Genomic DNA, 22,738 nt, shown 5'->3' on the forward strand with positions numbered 1-22,738 from the left:
TCATTTAAACTTAAGTAGAGCTTCTCTTGAGACTTCCTTCATAGCTCAGTTGGTAAAAAATCTGCCCACAATGTGGGAGACCCGGGTTTGATTCCTGGGTCAGGAAGATCTCCTAGAGAAGGAAATGGCAAGCCCCTCCAGTATTCTTGCCTGGAAAATCCCATGGACAGAGGAGCCTGGCAGGCTACAGCCCATGGGGTCACAAGACTCAGACACAACTTAGCGACTAAACCAACCAGGGCTTCTCTGGTGCCTCAGAAAGTAAACAATCTGCCTGCAATGCGGGAGACCAGGGTTTGATCCCCAGGTTAGGAAGATCCCCTGGAGGGGGACATGGCAACCCACTCCAGTACTCTTGCCTGGAGAACCCCATGGACAGAGGTGCCTGGTGGGCTACAGTCCATGGGGTCATAAAGAGTCGGACATGACTGAGCCAACTGAGCGACTAAATGCAAACTTAAATAGCCACTTTTTGTCTACTAGCTACCATATCAGAAAGTGTAGCTGCGGACAATGCAAATATTTTTCAAGAGACAGGGACAAACTAGGTGAAAACTGAAAAGGATTTCATTTGCAGTGAAAGACATGAGCACTTATTCATCGTGTGTGTGTGTGTGTGTGTGTGTGTGTGTGAGCGCGCGCGCGTGCATATGAGAGAGAGACAGTAAAGATGAGCTCCGAACATCAAGAAGCATGCTCCTCTGCATGGTGATGATAAAAGAAGAGATGGCATGAGGGGAGCCCACAGTCATGGCAGCACCTGGTTTCAAGGTGGGGGGCCCCATAGCTATGGGTCACTGGATAGAGGAGCTCAACACAAACCAAACTGTCTTGGAAGAAAAGGCTTTTGTCAACAGACTTGTTCAAGGAGAGGCCACCACAAAAGCTGAAGATGACCACGGACCAAACCACTCTTCTTCTCTGTGGCAGGTTTCAGGATCAAGTATGACCTGTTTGACCATTTTACCAACCTTGGGCATTACAAGGCGAGAGTAGGAAGTTCTTGTCTGTATGAGGATAGTGCAATAAAAACTGGCATCTCACACAGAACTTTGGTTTGTATTAATTAAACATAAATCTTTTACAACTTTAGCCTTCCAATTACAATCACTAAAGGTCGGAAGTGGTCTCTTAGGCTTTGCAGTTACACTTTATCTAATAACATAGTTGTAACTGTACTTTTGAATTTGAGGATGTATCAAAGTCAATGGTTTGCCAAATGTACAAAAATGAGAGGAATGCAAATAAGGCAGAAAATAAAAAGTGTTAAATGAATACCAAGGAAAGGACAGCTCATTCCAGATAGAGGACAGGTGACAAGGAACCCTCAACATGCTAATATGACAGACGACCAACGGAAAGGAGAGGCCACCTTTCCCCACTACCTGGTCATGTGAATTAATGACCCTGGCAGAGTCTGTATGGTACTCAACGATCTAAAAGGGGCATGCCTTGATTTCTAAAGAATGAACTCAAAAAGGAAGAAAATACTAGGAATTTGGTACTTTTCTTCACTGGGCTCTAAATATCCATGATGAGTTAAGCCTTAACTCATAGTCCTTTGCACAATGCTAAGAGAAACAAGATCAGATTCTCACTTTATTTTTTAAAAACTTGAAATATAGTTGATTTACAATGTTGTGCTACTTTAGAGTCTCACTTCACCTTTGATTAACAGTGCCACACCAGTGTTTTCAGGTAAACACCACTGAGCTACCTGCTGTGAAAAATCCACACTTAAACCTGATAACCAGCATGTCACCCTTCACTTACAAAGCCAGACTAGCCATGATCCCATGCACCCTACCTCTTTCCAAATACTTTCACTGGTAAGAACTTGTTCTGATCTGAAAAAAGTGTTCAGTGCAGCTGGAGTTCAAGTGTTCATGGGACTGCTTCTTTTAGGAGAGATAGCAAGGCTATCAGGGTTAACTCCACACTGACAGAAACTACATGACCAGCTTTATCCACAACCAAAGTTCCAAGAATCTCACCAAGAAGACATGTGGCCCGTTTAAAGCTGCGGAAATCCACGGCTCATCCCGAGTGTGTGATCAGTCGTGTGTGCTTTGCCCACAGGCTGTGGCCCACTGTAGCCCATCAGGCTCCTCTCCATGGGATTTCCCAGGCAAGAATACTTCAGTGGGTAACCTTTTCCTTCCTTCCTTACCCAGGCATCAAACCCACATCTCCTGTGTCTCCTGCATTGGCAGGGGGGTTCTTTACCCACTGAGCCATCAGGGAACCCACCTTCCTCGGCCTCATCAAGTAAGGAAGATTACAAAGACAGACCTGCTTCTATCTCAGGGCTCCATCTGGCTGTGAGGTTTTCCCACTAAAAAACCGCCACAGGGTATATAGACCTGCACTGCAGTACCTGTCGGGTCAAAGGTATTCCCTTTGAGGACGTGCATAAATGAGCACAAACACACACAACAGCAGCAAAATCCTTTCCATGTAAATGTAATGTTACTGTGGATCCAAAGTCCACCAGTTCCGGAGTTTTAAACAGGACCTTTCAATCCAAACACTCAACACTGCCAGAAAAGGCGGCACAAACAGATCATTTATAAACAATGACTAGGCAAAAAAAAAGCTACTTAAAGAGATTATCTTCAATAGATAAGCCAAAAATGAAAACAATCCTTTGGAGTGCAATCCATTTATATAAGATTTAGGAAAAACAACAACAAGATAGCTGAATGGTCCCTATCATTTCTAGACGTTGTTTTTCTGAGAAGGCAGAGGGTGCTGGCCGTGAAGCTGGTGGGACCCTCAGGCCTCTGTGCGGCTCGGCTCCCCGCGGACTTCGGAGGGAGCGGGCCCTTGGGTCCACACCAGCCCGGGCCTCCGTGTAGCTTCTCACTGGGCCCTCAAAGCCCCGGGCCAGAGGCTCATAGGCATCATCTGAATTCAGTTCCGTTAAGTCGCTCAGTTGTGTCCGACTCTCTGCGTACCCATGGACTGCAGCATGCCAGGCCTCCCTGTGAGTCACCAACTCCCAGAGTTTACTCAAACTCATGTCCATTGAATCAGTGATGCCATCCAACCATCTCATCCTCTGTCATCCCCTTCTCCTCCTGCCTTCAATCTTTCCCAGCATCAGGGGCTTTTCCAATGAGTCAGCTCTTCGCATCAGGTGGCCAAAGTATTGGAGTTTCAGCTTCAACATAAGTCCTTCCAATGAATACCCAGGACTGATCTCCTTTAGAATGGACTGGTTGGATCTCCTTGCAGTCCAAAGGATTTTCAAGAGTCTTCTCCAACACCACAGTTCAAAAGCATCAGTTCTTCGGCGCTCAGCTTTCTTTATGGTCCAATTCTCACATCCATATATGACTACTGGAAAAACCATAGCCTTGACTAGACAGACTTTGTTAGCAAAGTAATGTCTCTGCTTTTTAATATGCTATCTAGGTTGGTCATAGCTTTTCTTCCAAGGAGTAAGTCTCCTCATTTCACTCTGAAGATGAGAGATGAAATGTAATACAAACCCATCTTTCCATTCACCTGGCTGGCTTATGAGACGCGCCTGCTCACTCAAACATCTGCCAAGCGCCATGCCATGCTCGGCCACGGCCCCTGCCCTCAGGGAGTCACACCGCAGTGATGTGCGGCCCAGGGTGGGCCAACACCGTCAGCGCCGGTGCCGAGCCAGGACACAGGGCGGGAGGGTGGTGCGCTCCTGGAGCTGAGGCAAGAAGCAGACCCCTGGGGGCCACCTGGACTGTGGAGTGGAAGGTTCTCAGGTGGTTCGAAAGGGGAAATGGGGATGGTTCATGCAAAGAAAACGGAGAACACAAAGGCCCAGAGACGCAACGGCACTTGGAGGAACTGCAGGTACTATAAATAACTGGATCCTGCCTGAATAAAGACACCTGTGTGACCACCTTCTCATTTGTTTTTGTTATTGGATGCGGGGTGGAGGCAATGAGAAAGGAACTCAGGCACATCACCTCCCAATCACTTTATCAGTAACACTTGCCCAAGTCACTCATCAAAACGTTAAGTCAGACCCTCCTGTCTGTCCACAAGCCCCGGCACTGTGGCCGTGGCTTGGTCTTCAGCTGCCCAAGCCCAGACAGGCGGTACATGCTATGGAAGGACGCCTGGGCTGGACGCAGAGGAAGCCACATGCAGAGCAACTCAGGAAAGGACCAGTTCTTCCTGAGCTGCCTTGCCTCCATTATGAAATACCTCTCCCACTTAAACTTCAGAGATTAAATGACATAACTAGCAGAATGCCTGGTATGCAACAGGTGTGCCAGTAATATCAGCTTAGTTCCCTTTCTTCACCACGCCATTCAATATTGCCAGAAAGAGCTTTGCACAGATCTCACACAGCACCTGGACCCTGCAAACTCAAGTCCAGCAACAAACCCCCAAAAGACCCCTTCTTTCCATCCTGCCCTTCATCGTCAAGAGATTTCTGCAGAATAATTAACTGACTTGATCCTACTGAGCCACAGAATCAATGACAAGAGTTCACAGAAACAACATATCATAAGGACAAAGAACACTTTCTGCATGAAATAATTCTTAAAAGTCAGCAGGATGAAAAGAGATAAGCAACGCAGCTGTGAGCTGCTAATATAATGCTATTAGTTTCTCTCCTTGAAAAAACAAAAAGCAAAATCATTACTTTTAGTGATGAGACAGTAAACGTGTGGCTCCAAATTTGCCATGCATCAGAGATAACTTGGCATTTAGTCAGTGTGCCTGGATCGATATTTTTAATTCTACCATCACTAAACATGTCTCAGTAGGTAAAACAAGCAAGTTCACTGGAGACACAGCAACTCCTTTGGCCCCTGAAGGGAACGTTAAGTCCCTGATGGAGAGCTCATGACCTTGGAGTAGAGGACGGGGCAGGGCCATGTCTGCCTCTGAGGGACAAGAGCAGGGGACACTGAGGCCTGGAGAGGAGCTGGAACACACACCACACACTGCGTGACCTGAATCAATTCGACGATCCTCGTAAGAACAAGCAAAGCCGCCGAGGCTGAGAGCCCAGAGGAGGATGGGTCATGCTCTAGAAGGGGCTGGTCCTCTGTCTCCCCTGGGATCCACCTGGACTTGGAACGGCCAGAAGATGAGAGCACGGGACAGGTGACAGCTGAGACCCAAGGGGGACAGAGAGGGCGCCTGAGGGCGGAACCGTGTCCTCAACACCAAATTGTCAGGCCTGTCTTTCCTTTTACGGCTAGCATAAAAAAAAAAAAAAAAAAAAAAAAAATGGCTACAACAGGCTACTAGAGGTAAGAGAGAAATGAAACAAGCTGTCAGGAACAACAGCCATTCTGCATTGATTTTCTAGTATTTTGCACTTATAAACTTGTACTTATTCATTCAATAAATATTTATTGAGCCTTTTCTATGTGCCAGCTTTATTCCAGTTGCTAGGATATAACCAGGGAATAAAGCAGAAAGAAACTCCTGCACTCACGGAGTATACATTCCAGTGGAGAGAGGAAGATAAACCACAAACATGATAGATAAATTATACAGTACGTTAGAAGGTGATGGGGAAAAAGAGGAATCAGAGCAGGGTGGAGGGGTCAGGAATGCAGGGGCCTAGGGAGATGGCCGGTGGGAAACAGGGGTCAGGAGAGGCCTCGTGGAACAGGTTAAGGAGGAAGCCTGCTGGGATCTGGGGGATAACCTTCCATACAGGAGGAGGAGTCCTGACAAGTTCGCAGAAGAGCAAGGGCATCAGCGTGTGTGATGCAGGATGTGCCAGCAGCCAGAGAGGATGAGATACCAGAGACAGAACCAGGTGCAACTGGGTGGCAAGTGATGCAAGGCCTTGGAGATGCCTTAGTGGCGGTGGTGTATTCACTCAGTCGTGTCTGACTCTTCGCAACTCCATGGAGTATAGCTGGCCAGGCTCCTCTGTGCATGGGATTTCCCAGGCAAGAATCCTGGAGTGGGTTGCCATTTCCTTCTCCAGGGGATCATTCCAACCCAGGGATCGAACCCGCATCTCTTACATCTCCTGCAGCAGCAGGTATATTCTATAGCACTGAGCCACTGGCTGCTTTGTTCCCTTTTTATTGCTGAGTGGTATTCCCTCCATGCGTCAACCAGTCTAACCAGGAACCCACCGAGGAACATGTGAGCTGTTTCAAGTTTGGGATATTCCCTCCACAATCTACCAGTCTAATCAGGAACCCAGTGAGGAACATGTGAGCTGTTTCCAGTTTGGGGCTTTACAAGTAAAGCTGCCAGCCCAACAGCCATTCTGTTGTATGACATTGTCAGACATCTATTGTCTGACATTGTTTATATTTATCGACTTTTAATTATTCGTTCAATTAATCAGTGTCAAGTCCTCTTTCTGTGCCAGCATTGTTCTAGTTGCTGAGATCTGCATATAGGCTTTTACATGGACATAAGTTTTCCTTTCTCTAGGACTAATGTCAAGGAGGGCTACTGCTGGGTCTCATAGTAAGCCTACGTTTAGCATAGATTTTAAAATTTGTACACTGATTTCAGTGTGCCTGTACCACTGTATCTCACCAGCAATGCACGACCAGTTCAGGATTTCCATGTCCTCACCAGCATCTGGGTTACCTGGAGTTTTTTTTTTTACTGTAGGCAATCTAACAGTTGTAGTAGCTGTGGTTTTAATTTACATTTCCCTAACAGCCAGTGATGTTGGACATCTTTTCACATTCACATTTGCTATTCATATATCTTCTTGGAGGAAAAGTCTGTTCAAGTCTTTTCCCCCATTCTTCTATTTGCATTATTTGCTTCCTTATCGTTGAGGTTAGAAAATTCTTTATATATTCTGAATATGTCTTCTATCAGATATGAGATTAGAAAAAGATTTCTCCTGATTCATGGCTCTGTCATGTCATTCTCTTAACAGTGTCTTTTAAAGACCAGAAATTTTTTTCATTTTTATGAAGTCCAATTTATCCACTTTTTCTTTTATGGATCATGCTTTCCCTGTTATGTCTAAGAACTCTTTGCCTAATCTTAAGTCTCTTGAAAGTTTTAAAAATTTTATATTTACATCTATGACCTACTTGGGATTAATTTTTGTACAAAGTGTGATATTTGGGTCAAGATTTATATTCTTGACTACTGATGTCCAATTGTTCCAGCACCATTTGTTAAAAAGGCTGTCCTTCCTGCATCAGATTGCTTTTGCATTTCTGTCAAAAGTCAGAAGCATTTGTGTGCATCTATTTCTGGTATTTAACTTATATGCAGAGTACATCATGAGAAATGCTTCGCTGGAGGAAGCACAAGCTGGAATCAATACTGCCAAGAGAAATATCAATAACCTCAGATATGCAGATGACACAACCCTTATGGCAGAAAGTGAAGAAGAACTTAAGAGTCTCTTGATGAAAGTGAAAGAGCAGAGTGAAAAAGTTGGCTTAAAGCTCAACATTCAGCAAACAAAGATCATGGCATCTGGTCCCATCACTTCATGGCAAATAGATGGGGAAACAGTGGCAGACTTTATTTTTCTGGGCTCCAAAATCACTGCAGATGGTGATTGCAGCCATGAAATTAAAAGACGCTTACTCCTTGGAAGAAAAGTTATGACCAACCTAGACAGCATATTAAAAAGCTGAGACATTAGTTTGCCAACAAAGGTCCGTCTAGTCAAGGCTATGGTTTTTCCAGTGGTCATGTATGGACGTGAGACTTGGACTGTGAAGAAAGTTGAGTGCCGAAAAATTGATGCTTTTGTACTGCGGTGTTGAAGAAGACTCTTGAGAGTCCCTTGGACTGCAAGGAGATCCAACCAGTCCATCCTAAAGGAGATCAGTCCTCGGTGTTCACTGGAAGGACCGATGTTGAAGCTGAAACTCCAATACTTTGGCCACCTGATGTAAAGAGCTTACTCATTTGAAAAGACCCTGATGCTGGGAGGGATTGGGGGCAGGAGGAGAAGGGGATGATAGAGGATGAGATGGTTGGATGGCATCACTGACTCAATGGACATGAGCTTGAGTAAACTCTGGGAGTTGGTGATTGACAGGGAGGCCTGGTGTGCTGTGGTTCATGGGGTCGCAGAGTTGGACACAACTGAACGACTGAGCTGAATGGAACTGATTTCTGGTTTCTCTACTCTGCTCCACAGATCTATGTACATGTCTCTCTGGCCAGCACCACACTTTCTTGATTATTGCAGCTATATCCAAAATCTTAAACTGAGTGGTGTCATTAGCCCCTGAAGATGTTTAAACAGGGAAGTGACATGATCTGACATCTTTAAATAGCACTCGACTATAAGACAGTAAAAGTCAGAGGCGAAGGCCACCAAGCAGGAGGTGATGGTGCTCAGAGCAGGGAGGCCGCGTGGAGAAGACAGACCAGTCAGATTCTGGCTTCATTATAAAAGCTGAGCCCACAGAATGTTCTGGGGGACACAGTGTGGGTGTGAGAGAGAGAGAAGGTCAGACAGGACGCCAGGGTTTCTGCCCTGAGCAAACAGATGGGCCTGTCCTCGCTGAGACAGGGAAGGTGCCTGCGGAGCATACCATGAGAGGGAGGGTCAGCTCAGTCCAACACGCTGGGTCTGAGAAGCGTGCCAGAGATCTGCATGGAGACGTGAAGTGGGTTTCAGACGCAAGAATCCAGAGTGTAGGATGGAGGGAGGTCTCTGTAAGCTGGAGGTAGAAATCCAGGAGCTGTCAGCACAGCTGAAGTCGTGACCCTGGCTGAGTCAGACGAGGCAAAGTGGGAAACAGAGCCCAGGACTCTCCGACACTGCAGGAGAGGCAGGAAATCCCCGTGCCGGGAAGAGACCCTGGGCGGCGAGCTGAAGTACGTGATGAAAGAAGGGCACCCAGGCAGAGGGAAGCCGCACCAAGCCTTTGGGCAGAAACAAACCCCACGTGTGAGGGACATAGAAAGGCATGGGGCGAGGTGGTGGTGAAGCAACAGCTGAGGTTCCGGCACCAGGACAGGGCGGCACTTTATTCTAGACGCACAGGGAACAGAAATGACAGTCTGTTTCCAGAAAATACAGCTCTTTATGTCATTCCAGAAATTACATCCTTTTGTATAATAACATCTTAATAACGACCTGAACTGAAAACTGATAAAGCAACAGCCAATGTGATGAAAGTGAAAGTGCGAAAGTGTTAGTTACTCAGTCGTGTCTGAATCTTTGCGACCCCATGGACTGTAGCCCGCCAGGCTCCTCTGTCCATGGGATTCTCCAGGCAAGAGTACTGGAATGGGCGGCCATTCCCTTCTCCAGGGGATCTTCCTGACCCAGGGATTGAACCTGGGTCTCCCGCACTGCAGGTGGATTCTTCACCTTCTGAGTCACCAGGCTGGCAGGACATGTGCTCTGAAGGGAAGACAGTCTAAGAACGAGAGTCACAAGAAAGGAGGATGAAGATGGGAAACGGCGTGAAGGAAGGAGGGAGAGCCCTGCCCGAGGCCCCCAGGAGCCACATGTGAGCTGCTGGGGGTTGGGGGTGGATGCTGGCAGTCAAGGAAACACGGCTCCACCCACAGCGCAGAGGACAGGACTGAAATCAGCAAGGGGGTGGGGAGGGGCGGGCAGGGGTCAACTGAACCCCTGGAAGGGCTTTATCAGAGCAGAAGCCGCATCCGATTTCCATGCAGGACAAGCCCTTCCAGGCCAGTTATTTAAGAGGGCCTCCAGAGAGCAACAATAAGCCTCTGCACCCGTGCCCAACAACCTCCTTCCTGACTGAAATAATAGGGATTCTTAAGATCATCCTGAAGATCAATCCTAACACAAAGTCATCCTTGAAGACTCCCCCAGAATCTCCTCGAAAACTCCCCTGAGGAAACGGGTAATGGCTGGTTTCGCCACCTTCTAGAAGGCCACCTTCTAGGAGGCGACAGCGAGGGGTGGAGAGAAAAGCACATTTTTGCCTTTTGCCTTACAAAGGTTTTCTTCTCATTCTTTCACCACTTTCCTTCGCTTTTTCCCTGGTTCCTACGGAGAACCCCAGGATGGCAGTTGCTGGGGAGGAAATCCCAAATCTAGTAACAGCGACTGTGGACCAACCTGATGACTGTTTTCTTTTAAAGCTGTACTAGTTCCCTTAGTTCTCACACCCTAATCACAGAATTAGCAAAATCACTGGAGTCCCAGTCCCAGATTTAAACCCTGGCTTATTGTCACTAATGGAATGTCTTGAGCAGGTTACTGAACGTTCCAAGCCACCTTTTTCTATCCTTTAAAAAGGTGAATACCATGACCACCGCCACCACCAACCTGCTTTAAAAAGGTGAATACCACCTTCTTGCAGGAGACACAAGAAATGCAGTTTTAATCCCTGGATCAGGAAGATCCCCTGGAGGAGGAAATGGCAACCCACTCCAGTATTCTTGCCTGGACAATTCCATGGACAGAGGAGCCTGGCGGGCTACAGTCCATGGGGTTACAAAAGAGTTGGACTGAGACGTAAATGAAAGATGGCGGAGGAATAGGACAGGGAGACTACTTTCTCCCCTACAAACTCATCGAAAGAACAATTGAACGCTGAGCAAATTTCACAAAACAACTTCTGATCACTAGCAGAGGACATCAGGCGCCCAGAAAAGCAGCCCATTGTCTTCGAAGGGAGGTAGGACAAAATATAAAAGATACAGAGAGAGACAAAAGAGCTAGGGAAGGAGTCCCGTCCCGGGAAGGAGTCCCGTCCCGGGAAGGAGTCCCGTCCCGGGAAGGAGTCCCGTCCCGGGAAGGAGTCCCGTCCCGGGAAGGAGTCCCGTCCCGGGAAGGGAGTCTTAATAGAGGAAGTTTCCAATCACCAGGAAACCCTCGCACTGGCGGGTCTGGGGGAAGTTTTCGAATCTCGGAGGGCAACCTAACTGGGAGGAAAAATTAAATAAGGCCCACAGATTACATGCCTAAAAGCAACTCCCAGCAGAAAAGTACCCCAGACGACCGCACCCGCGACCAACAGACGGAGGCGGAACGGAGAGGAGCAGGCGGCGGCGGAACGGAGAGGAGCAGGTGGCATTGCTTAGGGTAAGGACCGGGCCTGAAGGCCCTGAGAGCAATCGGAGGGAGCTCTTTTAAACTGTGGGATAGCAAGGGAGAAAATTAACCGGCCGGAACACACTGCCGGCCGTTCGCAAAACAAAGGGACTGAGAAACTCCAGAGAAGAGCCGGTCCATCCCCGCTGGAGGTAGGAGGCAGCGGGGAGGGGAAAGGGGCAAACTCAGCCCCAGAGAAGCCACCCCCTCCCACACGGCAAACAGGCCTCCAGTGTCTATCTAAAGACTCCCTGAGATTCTGGATGGTCGACACCTGCCGCCGGGAGGGTCGTGGCTAGAGGCCAGCTCCGGAGAAGCCGCAGGCACCCGACCAGTGTGTGCTGGGGCCGCAGAGGGAAAAGGCGCGCCGCACCTGGGGAGAGTTCGCCCAAGCCCCTGGCTGCCAGAGCCGCTCAGGCGGGGAAGGCACAAAACGCAGGCACAACCGAATCTGCGCTTTTGTGGAGTACCCGAAAACTGGAACCGCACTCAACGCAGGGCCCGCTCCACATAGAGCAGCCGGGAGCCTGAGCAGTGTAGACGGCGAAAGCACTGACACCCGTGAGCGGGGCAAACCCAGTGTGGCCGGAACATGGTGAGCGCTATCCACACAGAGCGGTATCTGTCTGCAGCGCCCCGCCCTCCCCGTAGCAGGACTGAACTGAACTAGGGAACCTAAACAAGAGATCACCTCCGCCCGCCTGTGTCAGGGCGGAAATTAGACACCGAAAAGATGGCAAACAGAAGCCAAATAAACAAAGGGAACCGCTTCAGAAAGGGCTGGTGCAACAGATTAAAATCCCTGAAGGTAACACCGACTACACCGGAAGGGGCCTATAGATATCGAGAAGTGTAAGCTGGAAAGAGGAGCTATCTGAAATTGAACTGAACCTACACTGACCGCAACAGCTCCAGAGAAATTCCTAGATATATATGTATATATATATTTTAATTTAAAAAAAAATTTTTTTTTCTTTCCTTTTTTAAAAAGTTTTTCTCTTTTATTTTCTTTTAAAATTCCCTATTACTCCCTCATTACTCCTCAACTGTCATTTTCATATATTTTTATGATTTTTTTAATTAGGGAAAACCAAAAATTTTTTTCTTTTTTTTTTCTTTTTCTTTTCTCTCGTATTTCCTTTTAAAGTCCTCTAATACTCCTCTATTATTCCTTAATTTTCATTTTCATTTCACCATAACCTTGCAAAAAAAAAAAAGAGAGAAGCCCTATTTTTAAACCGAACTTCATATATATTTTTAAATTTTTTTGTGTGTTTTTGTTTGTAAATATTGTATTTCAAAGAGTCTAACCTCTATGCTAGATTTTTAATCTTTGTTTTTCAGTATGTGATATAAATTTTGGACATTTTAAGAATCCAATATTCAGTTCCCATTTCTATTCAGGAGTGTGTTGATTACTCTCTCCCACTTTTGACTCTCTGTTTTCTACCTCAGAACACCTCTATTTCCTCCTTTCCCCTTCTCTTCCCAATCCAACTCTGTGAATCTTTGTGGGTGTCTGGACTACAGAGAACACTTTGGGAACAGATAACTGCATAGATCTGTCTCTCTCCTCTTGAGTCCCCCTTTTCCTCCTCCTGCTCACCTCTATCTCCTTCCTCCCTCTCCTATTCTTCATGTAACTCTGTGAACCTCTCTGGTTGTCTCTCACGGTGGAGAATCTTTTCACCATTAACCTAGAAGTTTTATTATCAGTGCTGTATAGTTGGAGAAGTCTTGAGACTATTGGAAGAATAAAACTGAAACCCAGAGGCAGGAGACTTAAGCCCAAAACCTGAGAAAACCAGAAAACTACTGACTACACAGAACATTAAGGAATAAGAGACCATCTAAAAGCCTCCATACCTACACCAAAACCAACCACCACCCAAGAGCCAATAAGCTCCAGAACAAGACATACCATGCAAATTCTTTAGCGACGCAGGAACATAGACCTGAGTGTCAACATACAGGCTGCCCAAAGTCACACCTAACACACAGACCCAATGCAAAACTCATTACTGGACACTCCATTGCACTCGAGAGAAGAAATCCAATTCCACGCACCAGAACGCTGACACAAGCTTCCCTAACCAGGAAACCTTGACAAACCAATCGTCCAATCCCACCCACTGGGTGAAACCTCCACAATAAAAAGGAACCACAGATCACCAGAATACAGAAAGCCCACTCCAGACACAGCAATCTAAACAAGATGAAAAGACAGAGAAATACCCAACAGGTAAAGGAACATGAAAAATGCCCACCAAGTCAAACAAAAGAGGAGGAGATAGGGAATCTACCTGAAAAAGAATTTAGAATAATGATAATAAAAATGATCCAAAATCTTGAAAACAAAATGGAGTTACAAATAAATAGCCTGGAGACAAAGATTGAGAAGATGCAAGAAAGGTTTAACAAGGACCTAGAAGAAATAAAAGAGTCAATTAAAAATGAATAATGCAATAAATGAGATCAAAAACACTCTGGAGGGAACCATGAGTAGAATAACGGAGACAGAAGATAGGATAAGTGAGGTAGAAGATAAAATGGTGGAAATAAATGAAGCAGAGAGGAAAAAAGAATCAAAAGAAATGAGGACAACCTCAGGGATCTCTGGGACAATGTGAAATGCCCCAACATTTGAATCATGGGAGTCCCAGAAGAAGAAGACAAAAAGAAAGGCCATGAGAAGTTACTTGAGGAGATAATAGCTGAAAACTTCCCTAAAATGGGGAAGGAAGTAGCCACCCAAGTCCAAGAAACCCAGAGAGTCCCAAACAGGATAAACCCAAGGCGAAACACCCCAAGACACATATTAATCAAATTAACAAAGATCAAACACAAAGAACAAATATTAAAAGCAGCAAGGGAGAAACAACAAATAACACACAAAGGGATTCACATAAGGATAACAGCTGATCTATCAATAGAAGAAGAGAATGGCAGGCCAGAAGGGAATGGCAGGACATACTTAAAGTAATGAAAGAGAATAACCTACAACCTAGATTACTCTACCCAGCAAGGATCTCATTCAGATATGAAGGAGAACTCAAAAGCTTTACAGACAAGCAAAAGCTGAGAGAATTCAGCACCACCAAACCAGCTCTTCAAAAAATACTAAAGGATCTTCTCTAGACAGGAAACACAGAAAGGTTATATAAACGTGAACCCCAAATAACAAAGTAAATGGCAACGGGACCATACCTATCAATATTTACCTTAAATGTAAATGGGTTGAATGCCCCAACCAAAAGACAAAGGCTGGCTGAATGGATACAAAAGCAAGACCCCTATATATGCTGTCTACAAGAGACCCACCTCAAAACAAGGGACACATATAGACTAAAAGTGAAGGGCCGGAAAAAAATATTCCACGCAAACGGAGACCAAAAGAAAGCAGGAGTCGCAATACTCATATCAGATAAAATAGACTTTCAAATAAAGGCTGTGAAAAGAGACAAAGAAGGACACTACATAATGATCAAAGGATTAATCCAAGAAGAAGATATAACAATTATAAATATATATGCACCCAACATAAGAGCACCGCAATATGTAAGGCAAATGCTAACAAGTATGAAAGAGGAAATTAATAGTAACACAATAATAGTGGGAGACTTTAATACCCCACTCACAACTATGGATGGATCAACTAAACAGAAAATGAACAAGGAAACACAAACTTTAAAGGACACAATGGACCAGCTAGACCTAATTGACATCTATAGGACATTTCACCCCAAAACAATCAACTTCACCTTTTTCTCAAGTGCACACGGAATCTTCTCCAGAATAGATCACATCCTGGGCCATAAATCTAGTCTTGGTAAATTCAAAAAGACTGAAATCATTCCAGTCATCTTTTCTGACCACAGTGCAGTAAGATTAGATCTCAATTACAGGAAAAAAATTATTAAAAATTCAAACATATGGAGGCTAAACAACACGCTTCTGAATAACCAGCAAATCATAGAAGAAATCAAAAAAGAAATCAAAATATGCATAGAAATGAATGAAAATGAAAACACAACAACCCAAAACCTATGGGACACTGTAAAAGCAGTGCTAAGGGGAAGATTCATAGCATTACAGGCCTACCTCAAGAAACAAGAAAAAAGTCAAATAAATAACCTAACTCTACACCTAAAGCAACTAGAGAAGGAAGAAATGAAGCACCCCAGGGTTAGTAGAAGGAAAGAAATCTTAAAAATTAGGGCAGAAATAAATGCAAAACAAAACTAAAGAGACCATAGCAAAAATCAACAAAGCTAAAAGCTGGGTTTTTGAAAAAATAAACAAAATTGACAAACCATTAGCAAGACTCGTTAAGAAACAAAGGGAGAAGAACCAAATTAACAAAATTAGAAATGAAAATGGAGAGATCACAACAGACAACAAAGGATCATAAGAGACTACTACCAGCAGCTCTATGCCAATAAAATGGACAACTTGGAAGAAATGGACAAGTTCTTAGAGAAGTATAACTTTCCAAAACTGAACCAGGAAGAAATAGAAGATCTTAACAAACCCATCACAAGCAAGGAAATCGAAACTGTAATCAGAAATCTTCCAGCAAACAAAAGCCCAGGACCAGATGGCTTCACAGCAGAATTCTACCAAAAATTTAGAGAAGAGCTAACACCTATCTTACTCAAACTCTTCCAGAAAATTGCAGAAGAAGGTAAACTTCCAAACTCATTCTATGTGGGCACCATCACCCTAATTCCAAAACCAGACAAAGATGCCACAAAAAAAGAAAACTACAGGCCAATATCACTGATGAACATAGATGCAAAAATCCTTAACAAAATTCTAGCAAACAGAATCCAACAACATATTAAAAAAACCATACACCATGACCAAGTGGGCTTTATCCCAGGAATGCAAGGATTCTTTAATATCTGCAAATCAACCAGTGTAATACACCACATTAACAAATTGAAAGATAAAAACCGTATGATTATCTCAATAGATGCAGAAAAAGCCTTTGACAAAATTCAACATCCATTTATGATTAAAACTCTCCAGAAAGCAGGAACAGAAGGAACATACCTCAACATAATAAAAGCTATATATGACAAACCCACAGCAAGCATCACCCTCAATGCTGAAAAACTGAAAGCATTTCCCCTAAAATCAGGAACAAGACAAGGGTGCCCACTCTCACCACTACTATTCAACATAGTTTTGGAAGTGTTGGCCACAGCAATCAGGGCAGAAAAAGAAGTAAAAGGAATCCAGATAGGAAAAGAAGTGAAACTCTCTCTGTTTGAAGATGACATGATCCTCTACATAGAAAACCCTAAAGACTCTACCAGAAAATTACTAGAGCTAATCAACAAATATAGCAAAGTTGCAGGATATAAAATTAACACACAGAAATCTCTTGCATTCCTATACACTAACAATGAGAAAACAGAAAGAGAAATTAAGGAAACAATACCATTCACCATTGCAACAAAAAGAATAAAATACTTAGGAGTATATCTACCTAAAGAAACAAAAGACTTATACATAGAAAACTATAAATCACTGATGAAAGAAATCAAAGAGGACACAAACAGATGGAGAAATATACCGTGTTCATGGATTGGAAGAATCAATATTGTCAAAATGGCTATACTACCCAAAGCAATCTATAGATTCAATGCAATCCCTATCAAGCTACCAACGGTATTTTTCACAGAACTAGAACAAATAATTTCACAATTTGTATGGAAATACAAAAAACCTCGAATAGCCAAAGTAATCTTGAGAAAGAAGAATGGAACTGGAGGAATCAACCTGCCTGACTTCAGACTATACTACAAAGCCACAGTCATCAAGACAGTATGGTACTGGCACAAAGACAGAAATATAGATCAATGGAACAGAATAGAAAGCCCAGAGATAAATCCATGAACCTATGGTCACCTTATCTTCGACAAAAGAGGCAAGGATATACAATGGAAAAAAGACAACCTCTTTAACAAGTGGTGCTGGGAAAACTGGTCAACCACTTGTAAAAGAATGAAACTAGAACACTTTCTAACACCATACACAAAAATAAACTCAAAATGGATTAAAGATCTAAACGTAAGACCAGAAACTATAAAACTCCTAGAGGAGAACATAGGCAAAACACTCTCCGACGTAAATCACAGCAGGATCCTCTATGACCCACATCCCAGAATATTAGAAACAAAAGCAAAAATAAACAAATGGGACCTAATGAAACTTAAAAGCTTTTGCACAACAAAGGAAACTATAAGCAAGGTGAAAAGACATCCCTCAGATTGGGAGAAAATAATAGCAAACGAAGCAACAAAGGATTAATCTCAAAAATATACAAGCAACTCCTGTAGCTCAACTCCAGAAAAATAAATGACCCAATCAAAAAATGGGCCAAAGAACTAAACAGACATTTCTCCAAAGAAGACATACAGATGGCTAACAAACACATGAAAAGATGCTCAACATCACTCATTATCAGAGAAATGCAAATCAAAACCACAATGAGGTACCATTACACGCCAGTCAGGATGGTTGCTATCCAAAAGTCTACAAGCAATAAATGCTGGAGAGGGTGTGGAGAAAAGGGAACCCTCTTACACTGTTGGTGGGAATGCAAACTATTACAGCTGCTATGGAAAACAGTGTGGAGATTTCTTAAAAAACTGGAAATAGAACTGCCATATGATCCAGCAATCCCCCTTCTGGGCATACACACCAAGGAAACCAGATCTGAAAGAGACACGTGCACCCCAATGTTCATCGCAGCACTGTTTATAATAGCCAGGACATGGAAGCAACCTAGATGCCCATCAGCAGACGAATGGATGAGGAAGCTGTGGTACGTATACACCATGGAATATTACTCAGCCATTAAAAAGAATTCATTTGAATCAGTTCTAATGAGATGGATGAAACTGGAGCCCATTATACAGAGTGAAGTAAGCCAGAAAGATAAAGACCATTACAGTATACTAACACATATATATGGAATTAGGAAGATGGTAACGATAACCCTATATGCAAAACAGAAAAAGAGACACAGATGTATAGAACAGACTTCTGGACTCTGTGGGAGAAGGCGAGGGTGGGATGTTTCAAGAGAACAGCATCGAAACATGTATGTTATCTAGGGTGAAACAGATCACCAGCCCAGGTTGGATGCATGAGACAAGTGCTTGGACCTGGTGCACTGGGAAGACCCAGAGGGATCGGGTGGAGAGGGAGGTGGGAGGGGGGGATCGGGATGGGGAACACATGTAAATCCATGGCTAATTCATGTCAATGTATGACAAAAACCACTACAATATTGTAAAGAAATTAGCCTCCAACTAATAAAAGTAAATGGAAAAAAAAAAAAACTTAAAAAAAAAAAGTTGGACTAAGAGACTTAGCAACTGAACACACACACACAGAATATTCTCTAGTTAGCATGTGAAACTTTAATGAATTTCTGGAGTTTAAATGATGAAAGAAAGGAAGCAGTGCAAGCAGGGAGAAACAGATCTTCCGGGCTCTTTGTTTCAGAAGAAGGGATGGAATTAAACAGCACTGGAATAATAAAGTGATGGAATAGGAGGAGTCTAGGAAGAAGTGAAATACTGGCAGAGCCCCCTGCAGGTCTCTGAATGAAATGTGTGTTTAAGATGCAGGAAGTCACAGGGAATCAGGATGGCTGGGCTAGGGGGCAAGAAGCCAGAGACTATGACGTGGCATTAATCAGAGATGGTCCCAGAAAGGGAAACCAGTGATAACAGCAAATAGAACAGCTGGCCCCTCCGAAGTAAAATCAGATGTTCTGGGAAGCCAGCACTGCCGATGACCAGCTAGAGACCTGGCTGGTGAGCCTCTCTCCTCGCTGCATGCCTTCACCCCTCTGAGAGGCCCCACTGCACAGCCACTGTCCTGGCGCTTACCCTAACCCAGACCAGCTCTGGAAGCCCATCTGTTACCGCTGACATTAGGTCCTACTCACCAGAGCCCAAGCCTGACGCCTCACACAGCTGCTCTGGGTCCACGCCCCGTCACTGAACTAGACTCTGGTTGGTAGAGCAGAGCTTTCTGTGCTCAAATCCCTGCCCACTGCATTGTTTACTGTGCTATTCCTGCTTCCTCAAATGGAAGCTTTTGAGAATAGAAATGGTATCTCTTTCCTCTCAAGTTCCACAGTCTCCATGATAAGAACTCAGCAGATTCTGGACCACTGATCAAAAGGAACGGTGTTAGTACCAGAGGGTAGTGGTGTTCCAAACTCAAGTCAAGGTAGACTTTTTTTTTTTTTCAGTTGGCGGGTAACTGCTTTTTGATGTTGTGTTGGTTTCTGGCACACAGTAACGAGAATCAGTCGTAGGTACACATGTGTCCCCTCCCTCCTGAACCTCCCCACCACCTCCCACCTCATCCTCTAGGTTATCACAGAGCACAGGATTGGAGCTCCCTGTGTCAAAGAAAAACTCCCACTGGCTATCTGTTTTACATATGGTGATGTGCATGTTTCAAAGCAGCTCTCCCAACCTGTCCCACTCTCTCCCATTCCTGAGTGTCCACAAGTCTGCTGTCTGTCTGTGTCTCCATTCCTTCCATGAAAATAGGTTCATCAATACCACTTTTCAAGATTCCATATATATATATATATATATATATATATATATATGCATTAATATACAATGTTTGTTTTTCTGACTTACTTTGCCCCTAAGTTCATCCACCTCACTAGAACTAACTCAAATGCGTTACAGGTAGATAATATGCTCTGAAGGAGCACTTTGTTAGTCGCTCAGTTGTGCCTGACTCTTTGTGACCCCATGGACTGCAGCCCACTAGGCTCCTCTGTCCATGAGATTTTCTAGGCAAGGATACTGGAGTGGGTTGCCACTTCCTTCTCCAGGGGATCTTCCCAACCCAGGGATCGAACCCGGGTCTCCTGCACTGCAGGCAGATTCTTTGCCGACTGAGCTACAAGGGAAGCCCAAAGAAAAGTTTGGTATACAGGAACCACTATAAATTTATTTTTATTTATCTTACTACAAACAGTAGTTTTGAGTTACCTAGCTACAAGTATTAGTTATCAAATATTAGTGATAAATGCAATTCATCACATTTTTTCTTGAGAGACGTTCTCCCCAAGCTCCTTTTAAACAGAGTCTTGAAAACTGAGTGAGAAATAAACAGAATTTGCTGGCAGCTAATTGACCCACTGAACAGCTGGTTTGCATCTCTTCTGGTTTTGTTTAGAAACTTTGTGCAATTCTTTTTCTGCCTCATAAGAATTAAATATAAAAGTAAATGGTTTATAGTACAGTTTAATAATTTCTTATCTTCTGAGAAATGTATCCATTAAAAAAGTCATGCAAGATATACCTTAGGGCAGTGATTCTCGAATAGGAGTGACTTTGTTCTCCCCAAGGGGACATTTGAAAAGAGTTGGAGACATGTTTGGTTGTCTTGGGGTGGGAGTGAGGGGGTGGGAATGATACTGACGGCTGGTGAGCGAGGCAGCAAGGAACACGACAGACCCTACAAAAGAGAAAAAGTGGCAAGTGCTTCATTAAATAAAACATCCTGGGGGCTCAGATGGTAAAGCATCTGCCTACACTTCGGGAGACCTGGGTTCGATCCCTGTGTCGGGAAGATTCCCTGGAGAAGGAAATGGAAACCCACTCCAGTACTCTTGCCTGGACGGAGGAGCCTGGCCAGCTACAGTCCATGAGGTCACAAAGAGTCGGAGATGACTGAGCGACTTCACTTTTACTTTTTCATACTATTCTTTTTTATAGACACCAATAAAGTATATACACACTGGATTTTAAAATCCCACAATTATACACACCCTGGGAATGGGGAAGGAACAGTTGTAAGTAGACATCTAGTATCAATTAGGCCTGCTGTTATGATGCAAGATTGTTCAAGAAAGTCTAATAGCAAATGAGCTCCGTCACTCAGCAGAAGGGATAGGACAGATCTGACCCTCTGCTATAAACCACTCTTAACCACATCAAGACACTATTTTATCTTCTGGTACATCACCTAGTGACAATTTAACAGTAAAATATGTTACTAATAAACAACTTCAAACTTTAAAAAAATTAAACATTCTCTGCAAAACAAATGATTCTGATACAAATTGTGATCCAGCTCAGACCAGGCCTCTATCTTCATTTTTCTCACAAGCTATGTAAAGAATTCCCATCACTAAACATTCCTGTTTATTGTCTGGGGGAATGAAGGAGAGTGTTACATGTTGACAGAAAACAACAAAATTCTGTAACGCAATTATCCTTCAGTTAAAAAATATATTTGGGGAGGGGATGTATGTATACATACAGCTGATTCACTTGGTTGTAGAGCAGAGACTAACACAACATTGTAAAGCAATTATACTCCAATAAAAAATTGTTTAAAAAAAAATTTATGACTGAACCCCCCTCCCACACACACACACAGTGACAAAACAGCCAGAGGTAGCAAACAAAAACCTCTTAGAATTTATTGCAAAAAACTATAATCAATGCAAAGAATAAAGGCAAAGGATTGCTTTCCTCTAAGTTACCCAGCTATTTTACAATTCTCAAAGCTGTTTAAGGGTGAAGTCGCACTGGTTCTTTTCACTTATCTGTCCCTCCCTCCTTCCTCAGCCCCTCGCCCCCCTAACCCCAACCCCCACCCCAGCCGCTCGCTGGAGTCCAGTACTGCGCCTTACTGAAGTCAGCACTGGATACCTTGAGTGTCACTGGGGGCCTTCTAGGTGAACAGTGGGTTACTGGGCGTGGATGGCGGAGTGGCACTGGCTCCATTTAGGAATGCACTCCAGGAATAAGTGGCAAGACCTTGGTCCTAGATGAAGACCTGGCCTATGCAAACTCAAGATAAACAGGACCTTCAAAAATCCTCCCGTGGTTGCGCCCTCAACTCCACGTGCGACTTTGCTCCCCACTAAGTGCGAAGCGGGGATCTCCCACCTGCCCGCGCACGGTCCTGGGAGGCGGCTCCCGCCCTACGAGGGCGCGCCGCGGGCTGCGAAACTGGCTTACCTGGCCGCGGCACCTATGCACCTCCGGTCGCCCCCAGGTGTTCACACCCGGAGGTGCAGCCTCCGGGGACGCACATGCGGGCGCGCAGACTCAGGGGTACAAATTCGGAGTCCGCTCCTAGCTGTGCACTCAGGGAGCGCGCACACAGAGGGAGGCAGAGACACAGGCGTGTGGATGAGGGGAGAACTCCCAGGTGTGCAGAGCCCGCTGCTCCCGCGCGGGTGACCACACTCAGGTGTGCACGCGGAGTCGTGCGCAGATCAACCCCGCCCCTCCGAGGCAAGTCTCGGCAGGGAGCCCCCCAAGCCCGGGTCGGCATCCTGCCTCCATCAACTCACCTCCTCCAAAAATTTGGTCAAATCGTACACTTTGTAGTGTATGATCAGCCAGGTGCTCTTGCTGTGGTTGTGCTTCTGGATTTCTTCCAGCGTGTAGTACTTAACGGCTTTGCTGGACTCCTCGGCCATTTCTTAAGGCAGCGAGCCTAAGGCCCTAAAGGCAGCAGGAGAGCGGGACGGAGAAGAGCGGCAGTCTCTGCGAACTCGCCCTGGGACGTTCCCCGCTGTCGGGATCGGCTCCCAGGCAGGGCTGCCCACACGGAGGAGGGGAGGGGCCGAAGCATGGCCTCCGATGATTGGTCAGAATTCCTGTCGCTCAAGGGCCCCGCCCCCGACCGACACTCTCCACCAACCCGGCGGGCCCCGCCCAGTGAGAGGGTGTT

The 22,738-nt window shown here is 44.9% G+C and overlaps 1 protein-coding gene across 2 annotated transcripts in view; it reads right to left on the reverse strand.

The window, feature by feature from the left end:
- The window catches only part of CYB5A (cytochrome b5 type A), a 39,184-nt gene extending 16,583 nt beyond the window's left edge, over positions 1–22,601 (reverse strand). For both annotated transcript variants that reach the window (XM_070452969.1, XM_020877028.2), the window contains exon 1: positions 22,356–22,601. In XM_070452969.1, the coding sequence (XP_070309070.1) occupies positions 22,356–22,484 (129 nt within the window). In that variant the 5' untranslated portion in view covers positions 22,485–22,601. The remainder of the gene's footprint in view (positions 1–22,355) is intronic.
- Positions 22,602–22,738: the final 137 nt, after the last annotated feature.

This window comes from Odocoileus virginianus, chromosome 22 (genome assembly GCF_023699985.2).
Source record: "Odocoileus virginianus isolate 20LAN1187 ecotype Illinois chromosome 22, Ovbor_1.2, whole genome shotgun sequence".
Lineage (NCBI taxonomy): Eukaryota > Metazoa > Chordata > Mammalia > Artiodactyla > Cervidae > Odocoileus > Odocoileus virginianus.